The sequence below is a fragment of the Diceros bicornis genome, chromosome 12 (assembly GCF_020826845.1).
Source record: "Diceros bicornis minor isolate mBicDic1 chromosome 12, mDicBic1.mat.cur, whole genome shotgun sequence".
Classification (NCBI taxonomy): domain Eukaryota; kingdom Metazoa; phylum Chordata; class Mammalia; order Perissodactyla; family Rhinocerotidae; genus Diceros; species Diceros bicornis.
In genome coordinates, this window is record NC_080751.1 from 54,125,101 (window position 1) to 54,141,030 (window position 15,930).

The 15,930-nt window shown below is 41.5% G+C and overlaps 1 protein-coding gene across 1 annotated transcript in view; it reads right to left on the reverse strand.

Annotated features, from left to right (window-relative positions):
* Window positions 1-11,231, reverse strand: part of WDR43 (WD repeat domain 43) — a 47,615-nt gene extending 36,384 nt beyond the window's left edge. The window contains exons 1-3 of the mRNA XM_058551522.1: window positions 10,985-11,231; window positions 3,611-3,748; window positions 180-301 (exon numbers count right to left, since the gene is read on the reverse strand). Coding sequence (XP_058407505.1) covers window positions 180-301; window positions 3,611-3,748; window positions 10,985-11,209 — 485 coding nt within the window. The 5' untranslated portion in view covers window positions 11,210-11,231. The remainder of the gene's footprint in view (window positions 1-179; window positions 302-3,610; window positions 3,749-10,984) is intronic.
* Window positions 11,232-15,930: the final 4,699 nt, after the last annotated feature.

Genomic DNA, 15,930 nt, shown 5'->3' on the forward strand with positions numbered 1-15,930 from the left:
ATTAAAAGTTCCTTGAGAACAGTCTATAACCTTATTAGTGTCTAGATTCCCCATTGTGTCCAATATCAAATTTTACTTATAGCAAGAATACAGTCCTGACTTGTCAAACTCTAATACATTTCCAAACGGTAACCAAGTTACTCCTCCAATAATACCATAGAACCATCAATGTTACTCACCACTTTACTTTGCACGTCTGTGTATTCCATTCCACAATATGTTTATCATCTGAACAACTATACAAATAGCCATTGTCTTGATGCCACTGTATGCAATTGACTTTGCTGTCATGTCCACCACTCTGCAGATTAAAAAAAAAATTTAAGAAAAGAAAAACAAAATAAAACTCATCTGGTATATGATAATATGCACCCTAATATTTGGTTACTAAACAATTAACTAAATGTTAGGCCTTGACCTAGCTAAAAAAGCCTTAACCTACATCCACCCATTTCCAACATCAAAAATAAGATAAATTGGGGCCGGCCCGGTGGCCTAGTGGTTGGGTTCGCACGCTCCACTTTGGCGGCCCGGGGTTTGTGGGTTCAGATCCCGGGTGTGGACCTACACATTGCTCATCAAGCCATGCTGTGGTGGCATCCCATGTACAAAGTCGAGGAAGACTGGCACGGATGTTAGCTCAGCGACAATATTCCTCAAGCAAAAAGAGGAACATTGGCAACAGATGTTAGCTCAGGGCCAATCTTCCTCGCAAAAAAAAAAAAGAAGAAGAAGAAGAAGATAAATCAACTATAACTTCATCAGATGTTAACCTTCCCTTCTCCTCTGGTGGAAAAACATACTTCCACATAGTAAGTCAAAGGATACTAGTCCTAAATGCCACTTACTTTTGACAGGAATGTGAGCACTAAGCATGATAAAATACTTCATGTATAGTGGCAGAAAGTTTGTGACACTTGAGAGAACTAGTAAAGTCAAATCTTAAAGAGTTTAAAGTCAGTCAGTACTTAAGGTGAAAATCATGTCTAGTCAAAACGATCCTTGAAAATCCCTTTTTTAAAAAAGTGCCAAGGGGCCGGCCCGGTGGCGCAAGCGGTTAAGTGCGCGCGCTCCGCTGCGGCGGCCCGGGGTTCGCTGGTTCGGATCCCGGGCGCGCACCGACGCACTGCTTGGTAAGCCATGCTGTGGCGGCGTCCCATATAAAGTGGAGGAGGATAGGCACCGATGTTAGCCCAGGGCCGTCTTCCTCAGCAAAAAAAAAAAAAAAGAGGAGGATTGGCGGATGTTAGCTCAGGGCTGATCTCCTCACAAAAAAAAAAAAAAAAAAAAGAAAAAAAAGAAAAAAAAAAAAAAAGTGCCAAAACTACCCAGTTACTTCCCCCTCCCTCCTATCAGCTATCTACTCAAAGAACTAAGTCCTTTATTATAGACACACACACAAAGAGCTGAACAAAGGATACGAACAGATAAATTTCACAGACAGAATTCAGCAAGAAAATAAATAAAAATTTTCAAAGTTAGTAATCCAAGAGATACAAATCAAAACAAAGTAACATTTTCAGTCTGTTCATCTAGCAATTTGTTTAGTATTTTAATACCCAGGACCACACTCAACTGGGAGGAGAGGAGAGAGCAATAAAGTGAGATTCCCTTCTTGCTATACATACCTCTGCTTTAATTTTTTTTTACAGTTGTGTATTATTTTTATAATCTTTAATGTGAAAACAATAGTCATGCGCTACATAATGCTGTTTTGGTCAATAACAGACCGCATATACGACAATGTTCCCCTAAGATTAGTACCTAGCTGTGTAGTAGGCTATACCATCTAGGTTTGCATAACTCTCCACTCTACGATGTTCACACGACAACGAAATCACCTAACGATGCATTTCTCAGAACCTATTCCCTGTTGTCAAGGGACGCGTGACTGTATTTTTAAATGCTTGTTAAAAATCAGGTAAAATTTCTCACCTATCAAAGTAACTGGGTTTTTGTTAGTGTTATTGTTGTTTTAATGGGAATACTGAATGGTGGCAATAAGGCTACTGAAACACAGGTACTATCCTTCCATTGTTGATATAAGCACAAATCAGGAAAACTCTTCCAGAAAGTATTTTTATACTCTGTGTAAAAAGCCTTAACACTAAAACCCTCTGACTAATCACAGGTTAGTAATTCTGGGAATCCATGTAAGGAAAAAAAAATTAAAACAAAAAAAAAAAAATCAGAAACCACCTAAACAATCAGTAATAGTTAAAACACCAAGGGACTGGGCCGGCCCCGTGGCTTAGAGGTTAAGTGCACGCGCTCTGCTGCTGGCGGCCCGGGTTTGGATCCCGGGCGCGCACCGATGAACCGCTTCTCCGGCCATGCTGAGGCTGCATCCCACATACAGCAACTAGAAGGATGTGCAGCTATGACACACAACTATCTACTGGGGCTTTGGGGGAAAAATAAATAAATAAATAAAATTAAAATAACTGTTTAAAAAAAACACCAAGGGACTATCTAATTTAGTAGGATTTTAGGCAGTCATTAAAAATGTTTATAATTAGTTCTTGACAAATATGAAAAATGCTTACATTGTAATTTAATGGAAAATATCAAGATACAAAATAGATGGACAGAATCCAATTATATTTTTAAACACATGCATAAAGCAAAGAAATACACAATCTATTAAATAGAAAGAAGATCTCTCAGTGACAAATTTAGGTATAAATTTTTTCCCTTTTCAACGTTATGTAGTTCCAAATTATCTATGGGTAGATGTTACTTAAAAGAGAAAATATTGTTTTATTCCTATATACAGAAAGCATTCCGATATACAGACAGTTCAGTGAACACCAAAAACATATTATAATAGATATTGTCTGAAACAAATTATGCCAGTTAAGTTATTGCCTTGCAGCACCAAACCATTACTGCTCTGCTCTGCAATGCTGGGGCTGGGACTCCGCAAACCACATCTCTGCTTTGCCAGCCAGATCGCCAGTAGGCTCCACCAGTAAGGGGTGCTAGAGAGAGGCAAGGCTGGAGGAGGAACAGGGACTTGTTCCTTCCTGTCTCCCAGTTTGCATCACCCCAACACTTCTTCACCCTAGCAGTGGCAATCCTTTCAGCAGCAACTGAACTCAATATGCAATTTTTCCAACACTTGGAGAATCAGTTTCATCACCTCCCTTCAGAGACACCAGCAGTCAGCTGGAGCCCCCTCCTAAGAGGGCTGGACCCCCAGCCCATGGGGCCATACTGCCTCAAGAGACAGCAGCACCGAGAGCAACACTTGTTCCTCAAAAGTCTGAGTTTCAGCAATAATTCCAACTGCCTCCTTGTTCCCTAGCCCTAGAGGTGGTGAGTGAGCTCCTTCCTGCAGTTACTATCTGTGATACTTAAAATTGTTCTTACCCTTTCTTATTTTAAACCTAGTCAACAACTCTTTATATTCTGACCCATAATAAGGACTATGACACCTATCATAGCTATTATCAAATATTACTGTTCAGAATTTTAAATGTGGAAGGGGCAGGAAAATACCCCCATAGTGTAGATCCTGAACTGTTTTGTTTTTAATAAATCTCTAATAATCAGTTTCCCTGTCATATCTCTTTTATATAAAATATACACACACACATTATATACTTACTATTAATTTACTGTGTAATTCTCCTTTTACTGTACTGTATAATAAAATACTACCAACTGCTGTACCAAGAGCCAACAAGTCAGTCTGGTTACTCGTTCCTATAGCTTCTGATTTCCTTTTTTTCCTCTGAGGAGTTTCCTGGAAAAAAAAGAGAAAACAATTGTTTTATTTGTATTTAAAAAACTGAAACATTATTAATGCATAAATGCAAATACCCACTACCCCACAAATGAAACATGACTGCTACTAAAAGGCACGTCAAAAAAAGCGGGGGGAGGTGGGATTTCCCTCTCAGATGATTTCTCACTACTTCCAAAAAAAAAAGAAAAAAAATCACTCCAATGGGACGAAGAGCTCGTAACAATCTGTCCCCCATCTCCTATCCCTCTGGAAGAAAGGTGGCAGTTGGGACAATCTGGTATGCTCTTGGTATTCTCTTAACAGATCCAAGCAGCCTCACCGCTGCTTCCACTTCTCAGAAACCAACCAGTCCTAACAGGTCCAAGTGAAGCCTCTACTCCCAAGCAAAGTGATTACAGAGCCATACTCAAGCAGCCAATGCGTCCCCTTTCTCTCCCCTGAATCCTTCCTTGCATTCCAGCTTTGTTTTCAGGAAAAGGGACTCAAATATTTTTATATTTACAAACATGCATTTACTTCAATTTGAGTTGAAAAAAAATAGTTGTAACTAGTAGAGCAGCACAGAGTGCACACTAGAGAAGTTGCTCCAGTGACTGCTTAAGGGCTAGTCTGCAAGTTCCATGTGGTCTTGGTGATTCTAATGACTTAGGAGGCACAAGTTTCAATCTAGTGTCAAATGCCACAAGACTTCTTTGATTTATTTCAAAAATGATACTAACAGCTCCTGTCCATCAAAAAGATAGTCAATGATCACAACTTCAGAGTACTACATCAGCGTTTATAATGCTGAAAAATTATTTATAATTTCAGAACTTCTCTTCCATATGTTTATGATTTTTTTTTAATTAAAGCTTCCCAAGCTTATATTTTAGCATAAAGAAGCTCTGAGAATTGATTCTTTTAGTGTAAAATAGATCAATAGCATAGGAAAGAGAACATTTTCTCAACAATGCAAGAGCTTTGCTCTACAGCACAAAAAAGCAGCCCAAGATACATAAAAATCTGCTCAACCCAAAAACCACCAATGAAAACTATGATGTTACCAGTGCATAAAGAATATCAAGGAGTAGACTTATAAAACATTTTCTGTTTTTTCGTTTTAGTTATGAGGATGTTCCATTTGAAGAATTTGATTCCTTGGACACACTTAGGTCAACAAAAAGTAAAAAAACTTAACAAAAAATAAGGTAACTTTTTACATACAGAAAAATATAATACATTTTGCAAGTCCTGAGAAATGTATCTACATTAATAAATCCAAAAGAGAAGTTACAATTAAAAGCCATAAAAATAAAAAAGTCTGATTGTCTCATCAGTAACATTTAATTTGTTTGAAACATTGAAACTTTAGCACAAGGTGTGTCCTAGGTCCCACCTTCAGTTAAATGAATTTCTAAAGCAACCTTTAAATGATCCCAGAGAGCAAATGTGGTTCCGCATAACTTTATAAACATAAACGCCTATTTCAGGCGAGGACAGTGGGGAAAGTATACCAACCTACTACTATCTTATCAGAAAACTCTTCTCTGAAAGATTCCAGAAATTATTTCTTGTACTCTTGGTTTTCTAAATCAAATTAAAATCATCTACATTAAGGTTTCTAATGTGTGAAACACAGGCTGGTCCAAACATGTATATGTTTTTCTGGAGATACGAATTTACATTAAAAAGCACAAAGAAATTTTAGAAATTAAACATTAACATATCCAAAGCCCTAATTTCCCTATCAGCAAAATCGCTATATTTTTGGAAGAAGCAAGCAGTCAAGTCAGAGGAGTATCCACAGAATCTCTGCCCAATTCTGAAGATCACTGGTCTAAACTTAAATAATAATCCAATTAATTAATCTCAAAGAACTACTGACTCATGTATGTTTTCTCAGAGTTGGATGATCTTTTTAAAAATAACTTCCCGGGGGCCGGCCCTGTGGCTTGGCAGTTAAGTGCGCGCGCTCCGCTGCTGGCGGCCCAGGTTCGGACCCCGGGCCCGCACCGACGCACTGCTTCTCTGGCCATGCTGAGGCCACGTCCCACGTGCAGCAACTGGGGGGATGTGCAACTATGACATGCAACTATCTACTGGGGCTTTGGGGGAAAAATATATAAATAAATAAAAATAATTTAAAAAAATAAAATAAAATAACTTCCCGTGCAGCAAGAGGAGCATGCCCAAACAGGTAACACAACAACCAGATAAATATATATATAAGCAATGTGCATTTTAGTGAAATCTAATATTTTAAATATTACCCCATTACTAAATATTTCTGAAACCAGAAGTTTAGTGCTACTGATTATTACATTATGACAGACTTTTATTGGCATTTTCTATCTGAACCTGTTATTCCTGTCATCAAAAACTTAAATGACTCCCCAGAGAAGAGTGAATCAATATAAACAACTCGCTGGCATTCGAAAGCATCCACAATTTGCCTCCAACCCACCTTTTCCAGGCTTATTTCCAAATCTATCCTTACATGACACTCCCTAATCACAAACATGCTTTCCCATTTTGCTTTTGCTTTTCCCTCCACTTGCACAGGCCTTTTCCTATTCACCTCAATTTTCTTTTGGTTAAAAATCTATCCATGCTTCAAGGTCCATCTCAAATCTCTCTCCACAAAAACCTCTTCTTTCTCTTAAGGCACAAGTCATACTCTGCTCTGCATTACAGACACAGTATATCTGAATTGTCTTTATTTCTTCTTTGATGTGTTAGTCATACTCAGTTTTGTTTCCTCTCAAGTGCCTAGCACTTGTCATGTGCACATTAACTATACATGCAAGTAAATAAAGTAATGGAAAGGGTAGGCTAAAAATTTAGTTCATATATTTGTGATTGGAAAATCTGAATTCCTGGACGCACCAGGAGTAAAGACCAAAACGATGTGATTTCTTACACTAAAGAGTCTTTTCCAATGTGAAGGTCTGACTGAGCTAAGCAATAAATACCAAACCAGTCTGAAGAAAGCTTATCAGCATTTGATCCAGAAGGCAATCAGAAAACAATCAGAGTAAGAGTCTGAATGGCATATGTGCATGATTTATGAAAGCAAGACACAGTATAGATGTAGTGGAGACAGAGAGAAAAAAGCACATCCAAGTGATGAAGCCTGAATTTGACCAATTGAGCAATGACTTTTTAGACTGAGATCCCAGAGGAAGAAAAGAGTTTACATAGAGAGCCAATACACACACTCATAAAAACGTATGTATAAACTGAAACAAGTTTCACAAAAACTTTATCCTTCATCATGCAAAATATACTCAGACATTGTCTATTTCATTTTTTAATGCTGTCACAACCCACTAAATCTATTTCGCAATGCACTAATGGATCAAGACCTATTTTTGAAAAATACTGACCTCTAGACACTGAAAATTATGCCAAGTTTCAAGTCTCATTCTGCAATTAGTCTCCTATGCCATAGTCTCTTGGCCTATATTACTATCACTTACTCTGGCAAATGTTTAAGTTTCATGGATAAAGGTGAACAAAATGTGTGCATTTTACACATAATTACATACAGTATTTATATCAAAACAATTATAATTCTAATACACAGGAATTTCTATTTCTGCCAATGGGATCTAATCTGCAAACTTTACCTTCTTTTGAAGTTTAAATACTGGAGAGACCTTAAGACAGCCTTCATCGTACAGAAGTCGAGTGTGCTACATCTCTAAGAAATGGAAGTGGGGATACTCAGCTGAGATTTTTCCTAGAAATATCCTTAATGCTACTGTGCTTGTCCTGTCCAATGTATGAAATGCCACGCGGTTCATTCAACAAGCACTAAGCTGTGTGGGTCATTTTAACTGCAGTGACAGCAAAGCAGCGTAAGTACATTTACTGCGGTAGCCAACAGCAGACAAGGCTGTTTCACCAGGGCTCTACAGCAGTTAGGGAAGGAAAAGTAGAAAAGTTGGAGAGATTTAAGGCGGCAACAGAACACCAGGGTCAGTTCCTAGGTGGCTCAGCCATTTACTGTGTGGCTTTGGCATATCATTTAACATCTTAGCCTCAGTTTACATACGCAAATCTGAGCAGCTCTAAACACGGCGTCCATCTATAGTCCATCAATCTGTCGCCTTGCACTTTTCTCGTCATCCTAGGAGGTCCTCTTGCCCCAGGCTCCATCAACCAAAAGGAATGCTCAGCTATATAATATATATATGAAAACCCTCTAAAAACTATTGTGTCATAAATGCAAGTATTATAATCATTCTATGACCAAGAACAAGAAGCAGCAATCTAATTTCCCTAAACATTTATGAACCACTGCTTTAACTCCTGTTACCCAAGAAATCCAGCACCAACTCACAATTCTCAATCGATAAGAATACTGTGACCAAACTTTGTCCTTGGGTGGCAAACTGCAAATTACTGAACCAGATGCAGGACACTCTTACAAACTGATTTATATTGAGGAATGTAGCAGTAAATGATAAAATGAGCCCATATAGAACACTCAATGAATCATTCAATAACTAATATTTATTGAGCATTTACTGCATGCCAGACCATACTACACCAGTCACATACATTGCCTCATTTAATCCTCTCAGAACGCTGAAAGGTGGGTGGCATAATCTCCATTTCACATTTGAGAGAAACAAGATCTTAACAAGATGCTGAGAACATAGGCTTCAGAATAACACTCTTTTCATGCCTCTTACTTTAAGCCTCAAAGTTGCAAAATAATAGGGTTTCATAAGATGAGAGCATCTTAAAACTTAAGCGGCAAGCATCATAACCCCGGGGACCTGAGAGCAAAGGTTGAAGCAGTTGCTACAAATCACTCTTCATTTTCTATCTTTAAAAATCATGTGACTTTTTAATTTTATACCATAATATATGTGCAAATTTGTTTTAATACAGGAAAACTGCTTCACTTCCTAATTTTCAAGTAAAAATGATGCTCTAAGAGAACACATTCCCAAGATGATGAGGACTGGATGTCTCTACACTCCTCCCAGCTGTCAATTCTGTGATTCAAGATCTAAGGTTACAGTGTAAGAGCACTAGACCAGGAGCCAGAGTATCTCAACTCTAGTCGCTTCAACTACTTTACTGTGTATTAGGGCTTCGGTGAGGTCATTTAAACTTTCTTAGTCCTGATTCTCAGTTTTTAAAAATGTAATAATTTCAGGGCATCTCACTGGGTTGTGTGGCTAAAACAAGAGCATACAGGTAAAACGATACTGAAACCTGTATAAACTTTTTAATGTAGCCCAACTCTCATTTTTCAATGAAGCCTCCAAAATTAAAGTGACTTGCTCAATGTGACAAAAGCAAGTTTGACTTGAGTCCTGATTATGAAACCAAATCCAGATATTTTCTATTGTATCAAAGTGTTATATATATTCTAAAACTAAGACTCTTAACAGGAAATTTAAGACTAGGCAAAAATTTTATTCCTGAGGTATACAATGTGATAGTAAGTCAACAGAAAAGCAAAGTGGGCGACAAATTTTTGCCAACCTAATATTAACTATTTGTTGCAGATAATAGAGAACTGAGCTCTAAATACCAGAATTCTAGTCCTGGTTCCATTTTTGGCTTTTTCAAGTTGCTTAACTTTCTAGAGCCTCAGTTTTTCTTCCCAAACAAGGCAAAAAGTTAGTCTTTACCTACCTTGCAGGACTAATCACACAAATATGAGATACTTATAACGATATTAACACTTGCAGCACTTACACACCAAGAACTATTCTAAATATTGTATGCATTATTAAATATGTTAACCTTCACAACCACTCTATGCGGTAGATACTATTATCCTCATTTTACAAATGAGGAACTATAGGCACAATTACTACTATGAAGCCAAGCCTGGATTCAAATGTAGGCAGCATAGCTTGGATCCATGCATCTAATCATTGCTCTGTATTTCTCCTCTTCATTAGTATTATCACTTTACAGGAATGTTAAAATACAAACATAAAAAACAACTTTGAGAAAGAAAAATATGCAGAGTGCTGTAATTTTAACACTGACAACTACGATTTTTTCACAAGTCCAAGTTTTGTGCTTGACTAAGAGCTCTGAAAAGGTTTCTCTTATTAGTCAAGAGGAGACACTTCATCCAGAAACTATGAAAATTAAGCTTAAAATGTGAAAAATACCTAAACATACTTATACAAAGTAGAACAAGTTAGATGCATCCCTACTTTTAACCTAAAAATTTAGCAGAAAGTTCCCTAGGGTAGTCAGAAGGGAGTTAAGATCTGTACTAAATACTAGCTTTTGAAGTTTTACAGAGTGTCAGCTGAACACCACACACCTCACAATACCTGATGCTTCCAAACCACACTGGACTGATTCAGTTTGGCTACCCTGTACCTGCAGTTCCCACGTGCGTGTGAGTTAGAGCAGATGTAGTCGCGTGACTCACAGTGAATAGCATCTTACCTGAGATGGGTGGCTAAGAGTGAAAAGCCTTCCCTAACTCGGCAGTGTCCTATCTAACAGAAACTTCACCTGGACTCACGATCATTAAGCTCAACTACTTCAGTTTACCACCATATCCTAATGCAGACTTCAACCTTGGGGGAAAGGAGATGTACAACAGTGGAGCCTAGCAGAAGTTAAAAATAAAAAAGCAAGAAGGTTCAAACGGCCGAGAATGGAAACGACCCTGGGAAAGTCAAGAGTTTCAAGAGTGCAAGTCCCACATCCTGGACGTGGAAGAGAACACGTGGTGAGCCGGCACCCGAGGGGGGGGGGGCCGGTTGGGGTTGTCCGGAAGCAAGGAAACAGACTTGTTCATTCCAACTGCCCAGGGCAAAGCCAATAAGCTGGACAGGGGTCGGAGAAGTAGTATAGCCCCAAAGTGGAGCTCTGTCAAAGGCCAAGGCTCTGAAGAGCGCACGCTGATGAGCAAGGCCAGGCAGCAGGAAGCCGCCCCTGGGGGGCCGGGGGCCTCCGCGAACATGGCGGCCCCGGCGACTGCGGGGCGCCGGGCGCCGACTGCCGACTGCATGGAGCCCGCCGGCAGGGTGCCGGCCCACGGCCCGTGAGGTCGGGCGGCGCCCTCTCTCGCTGCCCTCGGGACAGGCCGCACACAGGGCTGGCGGCGTGGGCCCAGTCCGCGCCGCCGCCGCGCCCCGTGCCTCCTCGCCCCGGGCCGTCGAGGGCCACGCGCGATGCTGGGCCACGCGCCGAGGGGCCGGGGGGACCCGGAGGCCGAGTCCGACAGGCGCCCGCCCACCGCCATCCCGCTCGCTTTACCTTGGCCTGCAGCCGCCCTGGCGCCCAGGCCAAGCAGGTGCAGGTACCGCTGAGGTGCGCGGAAGGCACGTACTCCTGGTGCAGCCGGTTGTTGGCTGTTTCCCACACTCGCAGGTGACCGTCGGTAGACGCCAAAGCGAAGTAGGCCTGGCTCTGGGGGGAGAAGGCGCAGGGGACCCCCGCGGGAGACAGGGGGTCGGCAACACTGCCGCCACCCGCCGCCATTGCTGCTCTGGCTCCGCGGCAGCCACGTGTTCGCCCGTGCGCAGGCGCACCGACGCGGGGCGGGGTCTGGAGGGAGGAAGTGGGGCGGAGGAAGCGCCGAGGGTCGAGGGCGTGGCCTTTCGCCGCGCAGGCGAGCGTAGGGCGGGCCCACTGTGTGGACGGTGGCCCGGTGGGCCAATGCTAGCTTGCACTGGGGAAGGGAAAGGACGTGTGGAGCAATGTGACTGACTGTGCCCTGGAGAGCGGAGCTCATTCCTTTAAATAGAGTTGTTCCGTAGGAAGTTGGATATATGAAAAGATCACAGTTAGAGATGTAAACTGTGGATGCGTTAGCATACAGATGCTGTTTGAAACTGTGGGACTGGTCAGATCATGTTGGGTGTAAGTATAGATAGAGAAGAAAACTTAGCCCCAAACTATGCCAGTCTTTAAAGGTCAGGAAGAGGAAGAAGATCCAGCAAAGAAGATTAAGAAGGGGTAACAGTGAGGCAGGATGAAAGCCCAGGAGAATGAGATGCCCTGAAAACCAAAGTTTTATAAGAATTTCACAAGCAAGATATGATCAAAGCCGTGTCAAATGCTGTAAGATGAAGACTGAGCATTAACCAGTGGACTTGGCAAGATCAAGGACACTGGTGACTTTTCAAAAGCATTTTTAGTAGAGAGGTGGGGGGGGAACTTATTGAAGAGAGTAGAGGGGAAAAAAGGGAGTGAGAAAGTGCAGAAAAGTATAGACAACTATTTCAAGGATTTTTGTTATAAAAAAACATATATAGGTCTGTATGAAAAAAGATCTGAGCTAGAGTGATTTGTTAGTCGTAAATATACAAATAAAAGCCTATTTATTGTGCACTTATTATATGTCAGGTATTGTTCTAAGTGTTTTATGTATATTAATTCACTTAGTCCTCCCAACAGCCCTAGGATGTAGAAACTATCAATATCTCCATTTTTCAGATTTTTTTTAAATTTTTTATTTATTTTTTCCCTCAAAGCCCCAGTAGATAGTTGTCTGTCATAGCTGCACATCCTTCTAGTTGCTGTATGTGGGACGCGGCCTCAGCATGGCCGGAGAAGTAGTGCGTCGGTGCGCGCCCGGGGTTCCGAACCTGGGCCGCCAGCAGCGGAGCGCGCGCACTTAACCGCTAAGCCACGGGGCCAGCCCTCCATTTTTCAGATTTAAAAAAACTGAGATATAGAGCTGGGCAGTGGAAGAGAAGCTGGATTTCCAACCCAAGTCATCTTTGGGCATGGACGACCTGACCCAATGAAACTATGTAGGGTTCACATAGATGACCCTCCAATACCCAAACATATCATTTCTTGACCTTCTCCCTTTCAATGATCTTGGCATCTACCTTATACCAGCCACTCACTCCCACGGTCATGTCGCAGACCTTATCATTACAATAACTGCACCCCCTCCATAATCTCTGTTTCCACACACTGCTCTCTAACCACCAACTCCTATTTTTTCAGCCCGCTCCCTCTAGCTCCCAGGCTCCAGCCAGTCCTTCTACCCCACAGGACCATCAATTCATCGATCCTACAATGTTTTCACCAGCCCTCACCCCTCCTCCCTGACGGCTGCCCTTCCCTCTTAATTCATCTTAAAGTCTGTCATTGCAATTCTCAACTCCCTTGCCTCTTTCTCACATCATAGTCCTTCGTTGGTGAAACTGCAAGCCTGGTAAAATCTAACTCTCCACCCAAAAGCAGCTGAAAGTGAGTAGAGAAAAGCCACAACCACTCTATTATGACTCTTACCCACTTTAAATTCATGATCACAAATGTCATGTGGGAAGTCAACGCTACCAGGTTATCAATTGTTCCCTAGTCCATTCACTCTTCCACTCTCCTAGACATTAATTCATATCCTATCACCTCAAACTTCCTCCTCCAACCTCGCTCTCAGTGGATGACTTTGCTTCCTATTTTCTGAGAAAATAGCAATCAGAAGAGAACTTCCACGAGCTCCCAGTACCACAGACGCTACCCACCTGTGCTCCATCTTTCCTGTACTACAGATGAATTGTCCATGCTCCTGGCAAAGGCCGCTCCTCCACATAAGTTCTAGATCCCATCCTCTCTTGTCCATTCAAGAATATTATTCCAGGGGCCGGCCTGGTGGCGCAAGCGGTTAAGTGCGCACGCTCTGCTTCGGCTGCCTGGGGTTCACAGGTTCGGAACCCCTGGCACGCACCGACGCACCACTTGGTAAGCCATGCTGTGGCGGCATCCCATATAAAGTAGAGGAAGATGGGCACGGATGTTAGCTTAGGGCCACTCTTCCTCAAGAAAAAAGGGGAGGATTGGCACTGGATGTTAGCTCAGGGCTAGTCCTCCTCACAAAAAAAAAAAAAAAAAGAATATTATTCCAGGGGCCGGCCCCGTGGCTTAGCGGTTAAGTGCGAGAACTCTGCTGCTGGCAGCCTGGGTTCAGATCCGGGGCACGCACCAACGCACCACTTCTCCAGCCATGCTGCGGCTGCATCCCACATACAGCAACTAGAAGGGTGTGCAACTACGATATACAACTCTACTGGGGCTTTGGGGGAAAATAAATAAATAAATAAATAAAATTATTTTAAAAAAAAAAATTATTCCAAAAAGTCTTTCCTCTCTCTACCAGCATCAAGTTTTACTTCTCAGCTTAATCCTTCTCATCAACATATAAATATAATGTTATTTCTCCCTTCTTAAAAGATAAAATTCCCTTGACCCCACTTCCCCCTCTAGTTGCTGTTCCAATATTTCTTTCCTTTAAAACAAAACAAAACAAAAAAGTAGTCTAATTTTCTCAATTTCTCTCCTCCAGTGGGACTTTCATCCTCACCCACCACTACACAGAAACTCTTCCCAAGGCCACCAATAACCTCCACACTGCTAAATATGTGTCCATTCTAAGTCCAAATCTTACTTGGCTTGTCATTAGCGTGCTTGTCTTCCACGACATCACACCCTCCTGGCTTCTTGTTACTTCTCTGGTTGCTCCTCTCAGTCTTCTCTCCTGGCTCTTCCTTATGTCCCACTCTCTAACATCAGGGTGCCCTGGGGCACTTCTTTACCTGGGCATATGACTTTCCAGAATGAAGACTATATTTTCCAGCCTTCTATGCAGCAATGTGAGGCCATATGACTATAGGCCAGTACAAAAATATCCTTAAATTGAGAGGGTATACTAGTCATCATTGCTTTTTTCTTCTACCTCTTCTTTTTTTTTTTTTTAAATCCCTCCTATCTGGGGGATGCTTCCTGCATTCTTTTTCTCTTTTTTTGCAGGAGAAGATTCACCCTACACCAACATCTGTTACCATTCTTCCTCCTTTTTCTTTCTTTTTTTCCCCGCCCCGCCCCCCAAAGCCCCAGTACATAGTTGTGTATGGTTGTAAGTTCTTCTATTTCTTCTATGTGACCCAACGCCACAGCATGGCTACTGACAGACAAGTGGTGTGGTTCCGTGCCTGGGAACCGAACCTGGGCTGCTGAAGCGGAGTGCACCGAACTTTAGCCAGGCCATCAGGGCTGGCTTGCTTTTTTCTTCTTAATCCTTGGAACTCAAATGTGGTGGCCAAACCTGGAGCATTTATGTTGGACTTTGAGGAGAAAAGAACATGCTAAGAAGGGCAGAGCAACAATAGAGAAGGACCTAGAGACCCTGAAGCCTTATATATGCCCTGGACCAAATCTTCTGAACTTTTTTTATACAAGAGAAAATAGACATCCCTCTTGTTTAAATTACTATCTTTTGGGTTGTGTCACATGCAGCTGAACCTAATCGTGTTCATTCTTTCGTATCCCTTGCCCCAGTTGGTGATACCACCAGCCATCCAGTTAGCCATAGTAGAAAGCCAGAATTCAGCCCTGTTTATTACCCAATCTCATATCTCATTTCTACCCAAACACATACACACTTCTGATCAGTCATCAGATTCTTTTTATCTCTTAAATAATTCCCCACTCAATTTCCTCACCTCCATCCAATTCAACCACCTCTGTTCTTATTTGAACCTTATATCTCTCACCTGAAGTGCTGCCACTGCTTTGGTTGGACTCCCTTTCTCCAGGCTGCCCATTGGTATAATCTTTGCAAGTCATAAATCTGACCATTCTACCTCTCTACTCAAAACCCTTCGCAAGCTTGCTGGTACCTATAGAAGAAAGTCTATACTGCTTAATATATATGGATTACAATCTATAATCTGGTTCTTGTTGATGATGGTCTCCCCTATCATCACTCACTACAGGTTGCCTCAAACATCACACCCCAGATCCTGACCTGCTTCTGGTTTCCTGCCCTTACCACCCTTGTTCTGGGCTCTGCTCTTTTGTTCATGCTTGTAATTTAGGCTCTTCCAATCTTCCCTCTGCCCCCAATTCCAGCCCTTCATCCAATTTACTAACAATTTGGCTAAACAAAGTCCTATAAGTCCTAAAGAGTGATAGAGCCTATCAATCTCTAATCCTTAACAAAATATTAGCAAGTCAAGTCTAGCAATAAATAAAAAAGTTTATACACCATAATCAAGTGGGATTTATCCCAGGAATGCAAAATTGGTTTAACATTCAAAAATCAATACATGTAATACAACACATTAATAGAATAAAGGATAAAAAACACATGGCAATCTCAAAAGGTACAGAAAAAGAATTGAACAAAATCCAACACCCATTCATGATTTTTAAAAAAAAAAAAACCTTAACAAACTAGGAATAGAAGG